At 37.3% G+C, this 17,650-nt stretch overlaps 1 protein-coding gene across 2 annotated transcripts in view; it reads left to right on the top strand.

The window, feature by feature from the left end:
* Positions 1-17,650, top strand: part of PCCA (propionyl-CoA carboxylase subunit alpha) — a 304,978-nt gene that overhangs the window by 107,894 nt on the left and 179,434 nt on the right. For both annotated transcript variants that reach the window (XM_042805848.1, XM_042805846.1), the window contains 3 exons: positions 2,556-2,658; positions 7,081-7,175; positions 14,567-14,717. In XM_042805848.1, the coding sequence (XP_042661782.1) occupies positions 2,556-2,658; positions 7,081-7,175; positions 14,567-14,717 (349 nt within the window). The remainder of the gene's footprint in view (positions 1-2,555; positions 2,659-7,080; positions 7,176-14,566; positions 14,718-17,650) is intronic.

Here is a 17,650-nt window from a genome sequence, read left to right on the forward strand (position 1 = left end):
GGCACCCGTGGGTCCCTTTTCATCGTGAACTGCTCTCTCAATCTACGAGATGGGAAACAGCTAGCAGAAGCTAATGGAAGCACCTAAAAGCAGCAAATCTATATATAGGAGAAAACTGCCCCTAGAAATTACTGAGAACCTAAGAAAAAAACATTAACTCAACAGAAAATCTTGCCTGAATAAATAAGTAACTTGCAACCAAAATGCCATCTCCACACCTGTCCCAGCCACAAACCCTGCTGTCAGAACTACCTCTACACCAACTTATGAGAAACTACCAAAAGTATCTCCTGCTCAAGCCTCTCTTAGCTGCTTCTGTTTGCCCTCCTGGTGTACCAGCTCAGCTGGCGTCCCCTGTAGTGTGGGGTGGGTAATATTGTTTAATGGACAATTAGACAATAATTGTCCTCCACACTCCCTGCCCCTTGGTCTAGTGCAGGTGGCTGGCACGAGAAAACTGTGAAGGTGGCTGTGTTAGGTGGTTAGTGATAGGAGTGTGGGTCTGTGCAGAGCCCCTGCTCAGGAATCTTCTGACCAGAGTGCCTCTACTTTGAGTCATAGCATAGAAGTATCAACGAAGGTCTTCGTATAGGTGAGGTACATCAGCCTGAATGATTGTGGCTTGTCAAACATCAGGGCCTGATTAGGCTACAGGCAGCACGTTGCTTGGATGGTAAACTGTACCTGGGCCTAGACAGGGGCAGTAAGCTCAGGTTCCTCTGTCCCAGGTTACCCTGCACTTCTGTGCTTAGTGTGGGCGGGAGAGTTTGTGTCTTGGTCACATATATCAGTACAGTTGTGCTGCATGGGGAGTGTCTTCCTCGCAGTAAGGCTCTGTAGGGCTGTTGCTTGGTGAAAGGGTAATGCTCCAAATACAAATTCCCTTCGAGCCTAAACAGCTTCCTTTTTATTTTAAAATATTTATAAGAAGACTCTGGTCTATCTCTGTTTGGTTAGTATGATCTCTTTAAGGAAGGTGAAGTGTATTTATGGTAATTTTCATCACTGAACAGATGCAACTGCACAGTTTTGTAAGATACAAACAAGGTCAGAATACCTGACTGAGATAGTCATTCCTGTTACATATAATTTAAAAAGATTTACAGATGTATGGATTAGATAATTAGGCACCTGACTTTTTTTTTTTAACAAGTATTGCAGTTTAGATTTCTAATTAGCACATACTTTAGTGGAGAAAAATAGCCAATTGTGCATGAAACTGTCTGACAGAATGTTTACAAAAGGAAACAAAGCCTTTGATATAGGAGTTAAAATAGCTCTAAATCTGTTTCAGTAAGAAACACTGTGTATGGCTGTTTGTTACCTCACTTGTTTTTTTGTACAGCTCAGGTAATCTACAGAATCACACATTTTGATGTCCCTTTTTCTCTTTAATAAGTAATTCATTATATTGAAGTTAAATATTAATTTAGGAAGGATTGTACACTGAGCATAATATCTTGAAATTATAGCATATATTATTCCACAATCTTGAAAAAAGGTGAAGAAATACCTTTAAATATACACATCTCTATACTGTAGATATACCTATCTCACAGTTCTATTGTCTGGGTTTTGTTTGTGGAATTGAACTAAATTTAAGAGTTGGAGAGTGCAAAAACTTCAACTCATTTGTGCTGTAGTTCTTACTCTGGGCAAAAATATCAAGGCTGCTGCACTTCAGTAGTCAATCCTACAGAAGTTTACCCCAAACTTTCCATATGTATCAATGTAAGTGGGACTAATACGCCAGTTAAAGAGCCTGTAGAAAACTTCTGTGGAGCCTTTGGATCCATCCCTGCATTATGGTGCATTTCACCCTGAGAAAGCTGTACGTGAAGTTTGTCAGCAGTTATACCCCACAGAAGTAATCTTTCTGCCATGAAAAATAAAGTTAGTATAGTATCTTACAACCTTTATTTGTTTGAGTAATTACAAATGTAAAGAGAAAACAGAGGCAAGTATATAGTACATGCAGTGTAACGTTCAGCTATACTTTAATGCAGGGAAAAACTAGTAGTGCAGCTGGTATGCTCTATGAAGTGAAGTATTGCATCTCCAGGTTGTGTTCAGTGATTGAATTTACAAGGTCTGCAATATTATATCTGCAGTTCTTTCATCTATTTAATGCGCAACTATCTTCTACTATTCTTGAGTAGTAAGAGGGTTGCACACCTTAGATAGTGGTAAGCTTCATCTTTACTTCTGTATAACAAGTGCTTGTTAATTAACGGTTTTTAAAATTTGATTACTTTATTACTTTTGCAGAAGAAAATGCCAGCAAAGAAAACTCATACAAATAATTGTAAATGCTCAGACTTTTTAAACACAGTGAAATTTGCTGTGCTTTGAGAATGTAATTTTTTCATCTTTGTAAGAAAAGAAATAAAAAAGAGATATGCATTAAGGAATTGAATACAAATGGTAAAACTTGAGTTTTACATGTTTGTGTTGCCATATAACTGGAACGAGCAAGTGTTCCTTCTCCATGTGTACCTCAGAACTTGACTTAACTTTTAAAATACAAATTATTCTTTTTGTTTTCATTATTTAAGGGAAGGTTTTAGATTTTCGTCTCAAGAAGCTGCTTCAAGTTTTGGTGATGATCGCTTACTGATAGAAAAGTTCATTGATAACCCTCGTCACATAGAAATCCAGGTTGGTGGTATTACTATTACTACTACTATTAATTATTGTTTATTTATTTCATAAAGTTCGGACTAATAAATTAAAGTTCAAAACGTTTCGAACACTCCCCTGAAAAAGACCTAGAGTCTTGTGCTTTCCTGTGGCTTGGGCCATTGCTCAAACTACATGGCTATCATCCACAATACAGCCTTCCTGTTTTTATTCTCTAGCCTTTCTTTAGCAGGAAGACAATGAACCATGCCCAATTCTTTGGGAGGAGGGTGAAAAAAGGTTATAGGCTTCTGTCCTGAGGGCTGGAGCTTGAACTCTGGATCCTGATTGCAGTGCTGGAGTGCAGCAGAGGATGTAGGAGTTCAAGCGCTGCTGTGCTTAACACTTTTCTTGCAAGCTCTAGGTGGTTTTGTCAGTGTTTTGGATTCTATTCTGAAGTATCTAATGCTCCCTGGAAACTCAGGAGGATTTGTGTCCCATTTTGGGCAGTTTGTGATTCAAAATCAGGTGTATTCTCCTTAACTTCTGGATTGTGACCATTTATATCTTTTATTGGATCTAGTGTTAAGCCAGATGTGCTAATGCAAACCAAGACTTGTTTGTTTCAGACAGACTTAAACAAAATTATGATTTTAAAATTTGTGAAGTGTTTAATCTTATGTAGACAACTAAACTGGGTTCATCAGTAGCCTTGAAATAATCTTTCATGACAAGGAATCTATATGGAGTATGTCCATTTCCCCAACAGAAATTTCATTTATTTTTGTCCAAAATATAAGCTCTTTCTAAGTTGTGGCATGTTTTCCTTTACAGTGAGAGCCTGAAGTATTTTGACAGTAGCTCAATAATTGGATGAAACAACAATGACAATAAATTTGATAGTGTGGAATGATTTGTAAGAGAGAAATACTTAACATTTTTCACTCTACCGGATATGTGCCCACAACCTGATACTTCTTATGTTTTTATTTATTTTATGTGCAGAGGCTAACATATTGCATATGTGAAATGAAGAAACAGTCTGTAAAAATGAAATTTAAACCCCAACCTATTCTCTTTTGAAGGGTCATGGAAAGGTATATAGTGAACGTTTTGTTTCAGCATTGATCTTGGGTTACAAATGAGGTCAGATTGCTAGAACATCTTCCTATATTCTCTTGCCATGGCTAATAATTTTTGACTACCTATGTCTTTGTTTTTCTCTTTTCTATATGTAAGTCAGTACACCTTAAAGATCTACTCCTTTCAGTGCTTGCAGATTTGGGAGCTTCGGTGGCTTCCTACTGACTCTGATGACTGAAGTTAGATGAGCTTGATTCCTCCACACTTTCACGAATTGGGCACAGATTTTACACTGTCTTGATTACTTTAGGTTTAAAAAAGGTTACCTGAAGAAAAAATTAGGCAGTACTGTATTTAAGAACAGTCACATAATTTCACCTAGATTAAACAAAATGGTTTTGCCGTTAATAATTTACAGTTTTATTTCTAGCAAGTGTACAATGAATGTTGTTTTCCTTACACAAACACTTTGATGGTACCTTTTAACAATATCATAGCATATAATTTTAACTTCATGTTCTACTCAGCTTTAAGACATTGACCTTGGTTCATTTTCAAACTGCTAAATATACAAACAATTTGAGACCAGATGCCAGATATTTATTAATTTAGCAGTAACTTTTAAATAGAACTTTTTTTTAACATTCTCATATAGCTCCAAAGCATTGGTACTTAAAATTGTTAAATAAGGGGTTTCCTGTGTCTAGCTATAAAACAATCACTTCGTAAAACATGAGAAAAGACTAAAACAATTAACAGGAAAATAGAGTCCAAATAGACTTTATGCTTGAACTGATTTGAAGTCTTGTTCTCCTGAAATATCTTATATAAAGGGCCTGAGTTTAAAGTAAGAGTACATGGAATGTATAACTATTACTTCACTAAATAGCAGTTTTACAGCTGAAAATAGAATATAGCTGAATCGTGGGAGAGGTTGCGATACATTATATTTTGGCGTATAGATGTACATAGCATATACTAATGTCACAATCCTCTAATACCACAAAACAGGACACTTTCTTTTAGGAACATTTAGATATTCAGAGAAGAAGATGTAGCTGTGATGTGTTTTTAGTGAGATGATGTATTGGACTCTCATGTCATTTCAGAGATTGTTTTCAACATTCTGTAAATGTCTTCTGAAATGTAATTGTTTTATGAAGTAAGTATCTTAGTTTCTGATAATGAAGACTTGGGACACAAAATGAAAGTAAAAGCCTAACACTAGATGTTGTTTGGCTTATTCTGTTTATAATTACGTTTTCATAGTAAATGTTCATGCATGTCTCTGAGCCGTATTAGCTGATAGTGGAAAAACGTTTATTTTAAGATCCAGGTTGCAGAAATTAAGTAGGATACACGAAATGTCCTGAAGTGAAAGAAAATATTTGCTAGTTGGCTTGAAAAATACTTTATTATCCCCTTCAGGAGAATACAGAGAGAGAGAGAGAGAAGAGAGAAGCACAGGAACTCATTTTTATTGAAATAGCCCAGGACTTTTTGGTTTGTTTGTTTTGGTCAGGCTGAATTCTGTGGACAGTAGTTGTAGGCTTTCTAACAATGAAACAAAAGTGCTCACACGGAATCATTCTACTTACGAGACAGCGTTTTTTTTCCATCGAGTACTGTGCTATGCCCTAGAGGTACTGTTTTAATATTAAGAAAAATCTATTGTCCTCCCAAATGAGTTTCTGTAGAGCTTCGTGATGTTTAATCCTGGATTGGATGAGTTAGAACTTGGGTAGGACGTTGCTTTAGATGCTTCTGGTGTTTTTTTTTTTTTTTTTTTGTTTTTGTTTTTTTTTTTTTTTTTTTTTTTTTTGCTTTGTACTGAGTTGCCTATTACAGAATCTAGCAGTTGGCTGGAGTACCCTTATGTTGCTGCTGCTAAATGTCCCCCTGGGCAGGGAGGAAGGTTCTGGGACAAGCTGTAGTTTAGGAACTCCCAAAGGCATCAGCCTTGTAGAACTCTTCAGAGGGGATTTTTCCCCTAGAAAGCTTCATAAATTTATGGGAGTGCAGCAGAATTTCTGCGGAAAAGATAAGTCTGATCATACAGGGTACAGAGCACTCAGTGTCGTGCTGCACAGTGCACGTGACTTGTCTTCATGAGATCAGTGCCTCGTTTTCAGTCACATCTACCCAGATTATTCACGCATCAGCAAACATTGGTGTCATAGACGCAGGAATTCATCTTGCTTAGTGCCATACTAGCTCTGTAGTGCTAAAAGGAATAATAAATAATACAGATTCGTTGTCACAAATGTGAGTAGATATGGTTGAGTTCACGCAGTTTGAGGAAGATTGTCTCCTTTTTTTATCTTGTCTGTTTTCAGTGTAGAACTGCACTGTTAAAGAATGAAGCATGAATATTGCTGCAGGTTCCTGCAGATCAGAGCAGGAAGATGGAAAAAAATGAATTAGAGGGAAAATTTTATAAGGAAGAAAGGGAGCAGGTGTGGTCTGCAATGAAAGAAATTGTTCCAAGAATAAGTGTAGAATATAATATCATAAGATTGGAAGAAGTCTACTTGAATCTTCAAATCCAGTATCCTGCTATTGGAAGTGGCTGCATTGTACATTTGATTTCATAAAGGGATAGATTTCCTTGTCTTACTTCCAGTTTGAAGTTGCAGAATCAGTTGAAAATTCTGTTATGCTGGACTTCTGTTTCTTCTAACATGTAATTTAGATAGTTGAGTCTAGGTGCTTGACTGTATGTTTAACTCTTCCATGAACTGAAGCTGCAGCCAAGAACTGTAGTCAACACCTGAATTTTGATAAACTCCTTGAAACTACTGCTTTAATTTCCACTGAAAATATTGAGCAAGTAAGAAATTTTGTTCTTAATAAAAGATTGCAAAGTTTCTCAAGACTTTTCCTTCTTCATTAAAGAGAGGATGTTGTGATTTGCCTACTGAGAGAGCTCCGTTAGCCATTGTTTCTGAAAAATTTTGTATGTAATTCAGGAGCAAAATTTGGCATCCTTTCAGATTTTTCTCTCCTTTGTTGTCACAAGATATTGCTTAACAATATGCTTCTGAGTAAATTGATTTAATCTTATTTCAGTCTTTTGATTTTTGATTTCTGAACTTTTGGGAGCTTCTCACAAATTTTGGAGTGAGTGTTTTTTTTTTTTTCTGCCATATATAGACTATATAGAGGCTTTAAAACAATCCTGTTCAGAATTTGAAGGAGCATTCAATGAGTATTTCATATACAATTAATTTTCTAAGCTAGCATTTTTTCCCAACCTTTATTTCTAGATTGGAAAAAAAATATTTTTAAATTAAATTCACTCAGTGCTACATACTAGTATAATGTCAAAAGGCCATATACATACATCTCTTTGTTAATAGCAGTGTGTTACTGTTTCAGGTTTTGGCAGATAAACACGGTAATGCCTTGTGGTTGAATGAGAGAGAGTGCTCCATCCAAAGGAGAAACCAAAAAGTTGTGGAGGAAGCACCGAGGTATGTATAGTAGACTCCTGATGCAGTTTCATAGTTACTGAAAGTGCTTCTAGAAAGCTGACGATTTTATTTATTGTACAAATGCATGCGAATTTTGTTCTATTAAAAACCACAAAGAAAATAAATAAATGTTTAAGTTGGTGTCATTTAATTGTAATGCCATTTTTGATGTTGTACTTGAGGATGTTTTGATCTTGCTTCATGGTGTCTTTCTGCAAGAAGAAAAGAGGTGCTGTGTCGTTTTGTTTTTTTGTTTTTTTTTTTTTTTAATGATCTTGTATAAAATGGATATGGATCTTACCAATCAAATACATGTGGTATATGATACAGCTCTCTTAATGTATCTGAAGTTATTTTTCCTTTTCTTTGCCTTTCAACTTTTGGATTTAAGAGTAAAATAAAATACTGAATAAGTATTTCTTTTATCACAGATACAGATATTTGACTATGTTATAGTAATTGTGAGCAGGCCAGGGAATACTGTTTATTTCTATCTGAAATAGAACATGAAGTGCTAAATACTCTGTGCCACTTTTAGTACCATTCATGGTTGCGAACTATAGATGTAGGTGTCCAGTAACTCAAACATACTAAATGATCTTAATCCCACTGGTTTCAAATGGAGCTGAAATACATTGCTGCTGTGCAAGGTACGGTCTTGCTGTGTTTTCTGTGGCACTGCATTCATCAGAGAAAATGTGTAGAAAAAAGGGCAGAAAGAAGTTCTGATTTCAGAAAACCAGATATAGGTATATCACTACCCGTGGGAATTCCCAGTGTAATGTGTTCACCAGCTGGGATGTGTTTGCCATTATTTTATAGCACAGACCTATGTGATGCAACAATTTAGGATGTAAGGAAAAGCACATAATTCAAATTATGTTTATTTATAAGCAGCATATAAGTTACTGTTGGATCATAATTGTGAGACTGGCACTGTTTATGACCTAGATTTTAAATTAAAAACCAAAGCTTAAATCTGAGGATACAAACCCACTAATAAATGCTTGATTATATGTCATTACTTCCTGTAGCGCTTGTGGATTTCTTGGAAGACTTATGCTTAAAGATCTTACAATGTTTTTGTTTGTGAAATATGAAGGTCCTGATATAATGTGAGTGTGTATAGATGTATACCTAAGCACTTATGGGAGAGTCTTTTGCCTCGGGAGTACGTGTAAGGTGCTGCCTGCCACTACTGCCTGCTTCTTCATGCCTGTGGTCAATTAAAGGGAGTGATATGTCTTTCTCTCACCAGCTGACTGTGATCAGAGTGTTTCCTTTCATCAGAAATATCAGTCTTTTAACTTTCTTGGGCTTCTCTGGAGTTGCCAGTAATTTCTCTTATCTCTTCCTGTAACGCTATAAAAGAGTGGGGACAAGCCAATAGCTTCCAAAATTTGGCATGAAAACTCTTCTTCCTTCTTGTTGTTGAATGTTTTTAGACTCTCCAGACTTTTACTGACAGCTTTGAAAGCCTTATCTGCCTTACAGCTACTTTCAGTTCGATGCAGAATCTGTTTATACACAAAGAGTTACAAGACAGTTGCAGATAAGCAGGGCCCTAACTTCTGTGAGTCACTGTAGAGACCCTAAAGCCTGAAGTTAGCCCTTCCTGTGAATGCTGTTTCAGTTAGTCTCATTGACTAATGATTCCTGGAAACACCTTTTCTTGTACAACTGGATGGAGGAAGTATGAAGTCCCCAGTAGTCCTTTTTTTCTCCTATTTTAAATAGTGCTTACCATTAAGAGCTCTGAGATAAGTTGATTTTTTTTTTTTTTTTTTCTCCCCATGAAGCCCAGGAGATAGGGATGCTGTGGGCTAAAATGTTTATTTGTCTTTTGTAGAATTTAGGGCTTTTGACTCTGGCCTCTTCTCAAGCCTCTCTTGATTTACTTTTTTCTATGATGATGTTTTCCTAAGTATGTAGTTTAAGAGACTGATCGTTGAGGCTTTTGGCTTTGAGAATAATCACTATGATTTTCTTAAAGTTAAGTCTGCAGCTGTTGAACTTATCCTTATGGGATCATTTTCTGAGGGAAAATTATCTTAGGGTAGTTCAGTCTCTTCCAAAGAAAAACCAACCCTCTCCTTTGAGAAGAGAAAGCTCTTTACTTCACACCCTGATGAGGTTACAGTGTTCAGGTGAGCCCTGGTATTCATGGTGGTCAATCCCCCACTTTCAAATAGAAGACCAACAAACTTTGCTTATACCCTTTTAACAGTTGTGCTACTCTGTTCTGGGAAGCATAGACAGTAAGACACGTCTAATCATCACCAGTTTTTTAGTTAGTGCTGGACAAAATTAGTGCTACACAAAACTCCTAGTGGTTTGCAGTAATTTTTTTTGCTTCTAGCTTCACACCTTTTTGGAGGATGCTGTTGGCTTCTCATTTCACCACAGAGGCTGAAATTTAAACAGATGAGTAACATTTAATAGTCTGTTGTTGTTCTTTAGTTTAGCTTTTGTTCCTCCTCTGCCTAAACCCTTCTCTAGTCATTTTCAGAGACAGTTGCTGTGAGACAGTGTATTTTGGCAAGAAAAAAATGTGAGGGCGCGGTTGTATTTTCCTGTCTGCTAGAGCGATTAATAAGGGGTTCTTCCCCATGTAGAGAAACAAGGACCATAAGCTTATTGGAAAATCCGTTGATCCTTCAGGATCAATCCAAAGCAAATGGATCAATGCAAAGTAAATATACAAGTGTCTTAGGTGACTTCCTAGTCATTAACTGGAGCTCAAAGGACTACTCTTAAACTTCACTTTGAGTGCAAATGTCCTATCTAACCATTTCAGAACCTGTTAGAAGCTTTTTAAAGCACTTTAACTTTCGCCTCACCGCTTGTGTGAAGGAATGTCCAGCTGTTCAGAGGCACTTGGCTATCCATATTATTTGATGCCCAAAGTTAAGATTTTAGAATGTTATGGAGAAGCGCCATGCAAAGGCCCTTCCACTCACCATGATCATCCTTGGCTGTAGCAGTCAAAGAGATTAAATATTTGATCATCCATGGAATACCATTTAGAATCATAGGATCATTTAGGTTGGAAAAGACCTTTAAGGTCATTGAGACCAACCATACCTAACACTGCCAAGCCTGTCAGTAAACCACATCCCTAAGTGCCACATCTACATGTCTTTTAAATCCCTCCAGAGATGGTGACTCAACCACTTCCCTGCACAGTCTGTTCCAGTGCTTGACAGCTTTTTCAGTGAAGAAATTTTTCCTAATACCCAATCTAAACCTCCCCTGGTGCGACTTGAGGCCATTTCCTCTTGTCCTATTGCTTGTTACTTGGGAGAGGAGACCGACACCCACCTCGCTACAACCTCCTTTCAGGCAGTTGTAGAGAACGAGAAGGTCTCCTCTCAGCCTCCTTTTCTCCAGGCTGAACAACCCCAGTTCCCTCAGCTGCTCCTCGCAGGGATTGTGCTCTAGACCCTTCACCAGCTTCATTGCTCTTTCTTGGATGCGTTCCAGCACCCCAATGTCTTTCTTGTAGTGAGGGGTCTAAAACTGGGTATGGTATTCGAGGTGCAGTCTCTAACTATCATATCTCAAAATGCTCAGGACACTGGCTGTTAAATCTTCTCTCTACATTTTCAGGCCTTTTCTGGACAAGTTATGATGGAACAGCACCCTGCTATTGTATTCTGTACATGCATGTAAGATCTGTATTAGCATCGACAGTGAGCAAGCCCTTAGAACTTGCTAGCTGCCTGCTTATTCTCCCTTGTTGTTTCTACTTCTCTCCAGTGATTACATGTATTTTGGGTTAAAACTTAAGATCTAAGACTTTCAGAATAAGATGAATCTTAGGACAGTCTCTCAACAATTTCCTAAAGTTTCCCTGAGTTTCATCTCAGGCTGGAAATAATTTATTATGTTTTTCTTTTTCTTCCTAGTTGCACACATTCAGAGTTGAGATTGCCTTATCTATCCGAGATGTTAGTTTTTCTGTGTCTTTTTAAATTGAAAGATGTTCTTTCAGTTTCAGTTCAAAGGACAAAAATATTTCTTTATTTCTGCCTGTGACAGAAAGATCTAAGAGTCAGGAGGCTTAAGAGGGAGGCTAGTTTACCGGTAAGTAACTGCATTAGAATGAAAGTGAAACAGTTATATCATTTTTGTGACCTTTTTTGCATTCTTCATTGTTAGTTTCTCTCAGGAATGTTTCTGTCCTTGGAAGGTGCACAGACAGTGACTTCTTTCACTTTCTACAAGCACTAAGCTCTTTCTGAAAGATCTCAGTATGATGCCAAGTAATTCAGGATCATATTCCAGGTTAACTGCCAAGGTGCTACTTGAAGCCACCGACAATTTGAATAAATGTATATAGGCAAGAACTTAGCAGAAAGGTATTTTATTGAACTAGACTCTATGTACAAGTTTTTAGAGTTGTGCTGCATGTATGTATATCAGACTGTACATTTCCTATCACTCTGTCTCGAAATCCTTGAAGGATTGGGGGTTGAGAGAAACAGCAAGACTGTTCTTGTGACTGTGTACACGATTCATAGGTGGGCACAGTTTAAATGTGGGGGCAGAACTGTTCTCAAATACTTTAACGTATTTATGTCTGCAGTGTGGTAGTACATAATGGATATCTCAGAGAAGAGTGGGTTTTGAAGGTAAGTTTTTTTTAAACTAACAGTATGCCTAACTATTTCCTAAGAGCAGGAAAGCTGACCCTGCCAGTGTAGTGGTGTTTTCAGAGGAAGGGTAAATGTTATTAAAGATTTTTTTTTTTTTTTTTGTGTGACCTAAGCTGAGCAGTAAATTTCCACTGACGATGTAACTGTGTACTTTTCAAAATCTCAACCTTATCTATGAGTGGAAGGTGATGGGGGTATTTTGGGAAACACTGGATGAACTAGAAGTTGAGAGGTAACATCTTGACCATGTGGTTCATCTCTCTGGCTACAGAAACAATGACACAAACCAACTGTATTGTCTTTGATCAACTTTACAACAGCTTGAAGAAGGTCTTATGAGAGAAATGTGTCAGGTCTGATCTTATTTTTCTTTTAGATGCTTTTATTCTGTGAATCCTTTTTATTTTGCAGCCTTCATGCTGCCATAGGAGCTATTTGGTTGGAAGAATAACAGGTATATGTGTGAGCAAAAGATTTGAAGTCAGGTTTAAAATGCTGTATTTTCAAGTGATGCCTAATTAGATTGGAGAAGAGTTATTTCAGTTGTAAAAGAGGCATTGTTAAAGAAGGGAGAAACAATGTATATGAAAGGTAAAGCGACAGAGAGGAATAAGAAAACTTTGATTAATTAACCTAGCTGATTGCAGGGATGATCCAGTCATTTTAAAGCATAAAGCTTAACCACGCGGCAGAGATCAAGTTGAGCAGTGTGACACCTCTGTTCCATTCTTTGGCTACAGCAGGAGGTGAACAGAGAGATCTCAGACCTACATTTAACAAACATAGGGAAGACATCACTGTAATAAAGGGGAGTAGCTGTCTTTCATCCATATGAGAAGTAATAATGGTTATTCTAGAAATAGAGTATGAAGCTGATACTGAAAAGGTTCTGTTCTTCATAAGCCATTCGTTGACCTTTCATGATCAAAGCTGTGCAAAAACCCCAAACTGAATTATAGGTTGTTGATTTTGTGGAATGCATTATCCTCTTATTGAGTCAAAATAAGAAACATTATGAAACTGTTACATTACCAGTGACTATTTTGGTAAGTATGACAGTTTTGCACGTCTTTTGTTTTTTCCTTTGATCTGATATAGGATCTGATAGTTTTCTTGGGATCAGACTTGACTTCCTTTTCCTGTTGATCCTATTGTTTGCCAAGAAAGAAATTTTTTCCTAAGTTCTGCAAATGCCTGCCTTACCATCCATCAGAATCTGCCCATGTGGGCACTGAAAGGATGGAGGTACTAAGTAGCACTTTTCCCATAAACTGATTCCATTGTCTCCTGGTTTGCCTAGATATTTCCTCACTTTTTGTGTCGTGTTAAATATAGGTTTGTTGTGGCAGGCCTCTAGCTCTTCTATGAAAGTCTGTAGCTCTTCTGTGAGTTCAGGTCTCAGTGAAAAACCCCATAGTAATTCCTGAAAGGTAAGTCCTGACCCAGCACTGGCTTCTGTCTGAGTGTAGCCCTGGGCCCCAGATGGAGCATCACTGACTTTGATGGGGCACTTCAAATACGTGGAGGCTCCCTATTGCTCCTTTACAGAATTCTGACTCGCTTTTGAGGATACCTCAAAAAATATGTAACACTTGGTATTTTTGTTTTAAACAGTAGCTTAGAGGTAAGGTAGAAGTTACTTCCTCTTCCCTTGAAAGAGTACTTCTAAAATGATAGCTGAATTATGTGCCTAATGTAAGTCACTGCAGAAATATAATAAGCATCTTTATAATCTCATATAAGACGAAACAACTACTTATTGTCTTTCATTGAAGGTCACTGTATTGGGGTGAGATGCAACCAGTTTCACAGCTTTGATGGAGAGCCACAGAAATTTCTCTAGCTCTAAGTTAACGAACTGCATAGGTTAATTTAAATCTGAATTTGCAGTACAGAGAATAACAAGCAGAATATGTACCTTCCTGATTTACTGGACCAGTGGAAGTGGCATGTTGCTCTCCTAGAATGAGAAGGCACAGTAGCTCCCAAGGTGGTAGCTGAGCTGCTCTTTTGGTGCCCTCAAGTGTGTCGAGGATTTGTGGAAAGGAATGAATTGCAATTAACAAACACAGATAACTAGTCTTCAGTTTACAAGTAAAGCTGAGAGAGGAAATAGAGAATATGAAGGTTTAAGTCATGATATTGTTGACAGTGCTTTAGTTAAATATTATGAATGCCCATATTTTCTTCACTGCAATCTTACTCACGTAAGAAGCCTGGGTAAATGTTTCATTAATTTATAAAACTTCTTTATTGCATAGGATATTAATGAAATGGCCATGCTGTTTGAATTCAGAGTCAGAAAGCAAATTCCCCTTAGACCTCTTGACTTTTATTTTGTCATTCATATTTCCACTGGATGGACTTTTTAGTTACAGTTTTTTTGCAAATAGATATGCCTTCTAAAATATCATGGATTTGTATATATTTATTTTTAACTTGCATTATTATAGATCTCAGTGTTCTAAAAAAGTTGTGTTCTGTTGTTTTATATTTTAGAGAATGCAGTTATTTATCCTGAATTTCCCATACATTAGCAGTAATTGCAAAGCATGCAATATATCTATTTAGGAGCAATATAAAAGTAAAGGCATACATTTGACAGTCTTGATGTGTTTTCATAACTTAAATAATGATGCTGTCCTCTTTTAGTGGTAGTTTAAGCAGCAGATGAAATGATTTAATTATTATTATTTTTTTTAACTAAAGAAAGGCATTGTTTCTGTATTGTAGCACTTTCCTAGACCCTGAAACTCGAAAAGCAATGGGAGAACAAGCAGTAGCTCTTGCCAAAGCAGTAAAATATTCCTCTGCTGGAACAGTAGAATTCCTTGTGGACTCCAGTAAGAATTTCTACTTCTTGGAAATGAATACTAGACTTCAGGTAAGAAAAACAGCTCTACAGATTCAGAGAAGTGTTATTTAAAAAAACAAAACATAACCTCCTTCCCTACTTAGGGGTCTGCTCCTGCAAAGGCTTACACATAAATAACTTGACACATATGAGCACTTCCCACTGAACTTAAAAGATCTACTCACTTAAACAAGCCTGCGTATACAAGACTTTGCAGCAGTGAGTCCTTGCACAGCACTCAAGTAAGCGCTCAGAGCTTTCGCTCTTTGTTACACTTGACCTAAAGACCTTGCAAGAGGTCACTATTAAGTGCCACTGTGGGTTCGCAGTAAGTGTCTAGCCACTGTGCTCTGATGCTTTTCCCCACTGGTCCCTGAAGTTTCTTCTTTATTTTTTATACTTTGATGATCACTTGCTGAGTTTCTCTAGGAGGGTGATTAAAACTATATGTGTATATCAGCAATAAAAACACCAGCAATCTGCATATGATTGAACTTGTGACTGGAACGCAACTGTGTAAAAAGCATGCTGATACAGTGTAGGATTTTTGTAACATCTCATGTGGTCAGTAGTAGGTGTTATAATATACGCTGCAAATGAATGGACGAACTGTTTTATGGAGAACCCCCTCTGCCTCTTTGACTGTTATAACGCATTTCTGGTCATAATCTAAGAAAACAGGCATGTAACTTGAAGTCTGTATATCATTCTCAAAGACAGGAAGAAAGTTCAACTTGTAAGAAAGTAAATTCCATTGTCCTCCTTTTCTCACTTTGTTAAATAATGCCAGAAGAACTGGAATGTGGAATCAAGCAAGAGTGATTAGTTTCTTACTCTGCTTTAGCTACGTTTCATTAGGGCTGTGTCCTGCCTCCTGCTTGTATGTGTGGGCAGTGATAGAACATAGATAGATCCTCCTAATTCCATCATCTTTGCATGACTTTGTATAACAGCTGGGTAAATTTATGTTTTGGGTAAAGAAGAGAGAGAGGATTTGGGATATAAAGGGGTATTTGCCTTGCCTTGCCTTGCCGGGCAGCAGTGTTTTTGGAATTAAGTCACGACAGTTACACTTCACATGCTCTTGCTACAAGTTTGCTAGGCACAATCTGGTCTACCTTAGATTCAGTTAGAAAGGGTGGTGGTTAATGGCAATGTATAGGTCATTAAAGTATTATGAAGCTTTTCTGGCCTTTTGGTCATATTCTTTAAACTTTTCCCAATCTTGCAGTTTTTGAGATAACAGTTTTTAGTGACTTTCCATGTTCTTGTTTACATAGAAGAAAAATAATTTGTATTTTTCTGCATAACTCACCAGAAGTTTAGAACCATTTCATTGCTGTAGTATATTATTTTCCATCAATTCCTAAATGGAATTAGTGATGGAGTATCGTTGGAATGGATTCTTTTTGCAATTTGTTTTTAAGATGTTATCTTTGCTGTGCTGTGGTGTCTTCCCCTTGCGGTGCGTAGCAGTAAATGTTCAAAGTCCCAAACCTCAAACTTGCTTAATTATAGGGGTCTCCACATATGCAGTAAGAAAGCTTTCACAGTTCCATCTTTAAGGACTTTAAAGACTCCTTCTCAAATACAGCCTAAGCAGTTTGACAATCCCCTGTAATAGCAGACTCACTCTTTCTAACACTTAGAGAAGTTTACTAATCTTAAATTACAGTACTTGTGTAGATATTTCTCTAATTCCTCTGTCCTGACAGTGTATTGTCTCTAATTAGGATTTCAGCTTGAGGCTGGAGAGTAGTAATTTTCTGTGATTCTTCCCTAGGCTTACCAAATTGATCTGTCACTTCTCCCATGTCTCAAGCTTTACTTTCTGTTCAGCTAGCGGTTATGCAACTAACATCTCGTTCTTGCTGCCTTCTATTAAGAGCCAAACATAGAAACTGTAATGAAGCTTCTCCAGATTTAACTTCAGAACCAGGAGAGTCTCCAGATTTCCCTGTATTACTTCAACATTCTCCTTTTGCATTTCCCAGCAGTCAACAGTGGCTAACAGGCTCACTTGCTTTGTTTTTGCTGAACACTCCTCAGTTGGAAGAACTTTCCTAAGTGATGGACATCTGATCCATGCATGATTCTCTGAAGGTTTTTGTCAATGTGTGTTACAGACACAGCTACCTGTCAGCATCATCAGAGCGTGTCTACTAAATTATGCAATTTTCTGTCTCTGTTTTAACATTTCAGCAATCTCTAATCAGATCACTGTAGCCTTTTTACTTTAGATACAGACTTCAGAATATACTTGCATAAAGCTAACTAAACTGTGTCCAGTACTTTGCACTGCCTGCTGATTTCTCCCTTTCCTTCCTTTGGTGTATGTGTCCAATATATTCCAGTACTTTTTGTAAATTATTTTGCAGTAACTGACAGTTGTATTATTATTTGGCTGTCTTTTTGGGGAACTCTTTGGGAATATACCTTTTCTGCTATATAGTTCTGCAAAAAAGTGTAAGTAGCACCTTACAGGAAGTTTATATTTTATTTAATTTTTGTGTTAAGTGTTGCTGCAATACAATATGAGGTTGGAAAGTGAAAAAAGTTGGTGAATCAGCTCCATTGTGTCTCTTGTATGCTACACAAATCTGTTACAGATGTTTCACTCCCTCCAAGTGATTCAGCTAGAATGATTTATTCTTTGCTGTTGGCAAGGTACTTTTTGTAGTATCTGCTGCTCTGCCATCTTTCAGAAGCTAGCCGGTATGTATGAGACAGGAGACTGGATAACTGCATAGAAAAACTTGTTATTCTTGCTTTTCACAAGAAATCATAGAAACATTTGCTCTAGCAGCTGCAAGAGAACTTCAGTACATTGTCATTTAGGGCACTTCTGGAGTGGTTTTCAGGCAGCTACCACTGTTACGATTGTTGAGACAGAGCAGATGTTGAATATCCGATTATAGCTGCTCACCCTGCGTTGTGCTTTATGTTACCTACTTGTCATCAGC

The sequence above is a fragment of the Tyto alba genome, unplaced genomic scaffold (genome assembly GCF_018691265.1).
Source record: "Tyto alba isolate M040663 unplaced genomic scaffold, T.alba_DEE_v4.0 Super-Scaffold_45, whole genome shotgun sequence".
Taxonomy (NCBI): Eukaryota; Metazoa; Chordata; class Aves; order Strigiformes; family Tytonidae; genus Tyto; species Tyto alba.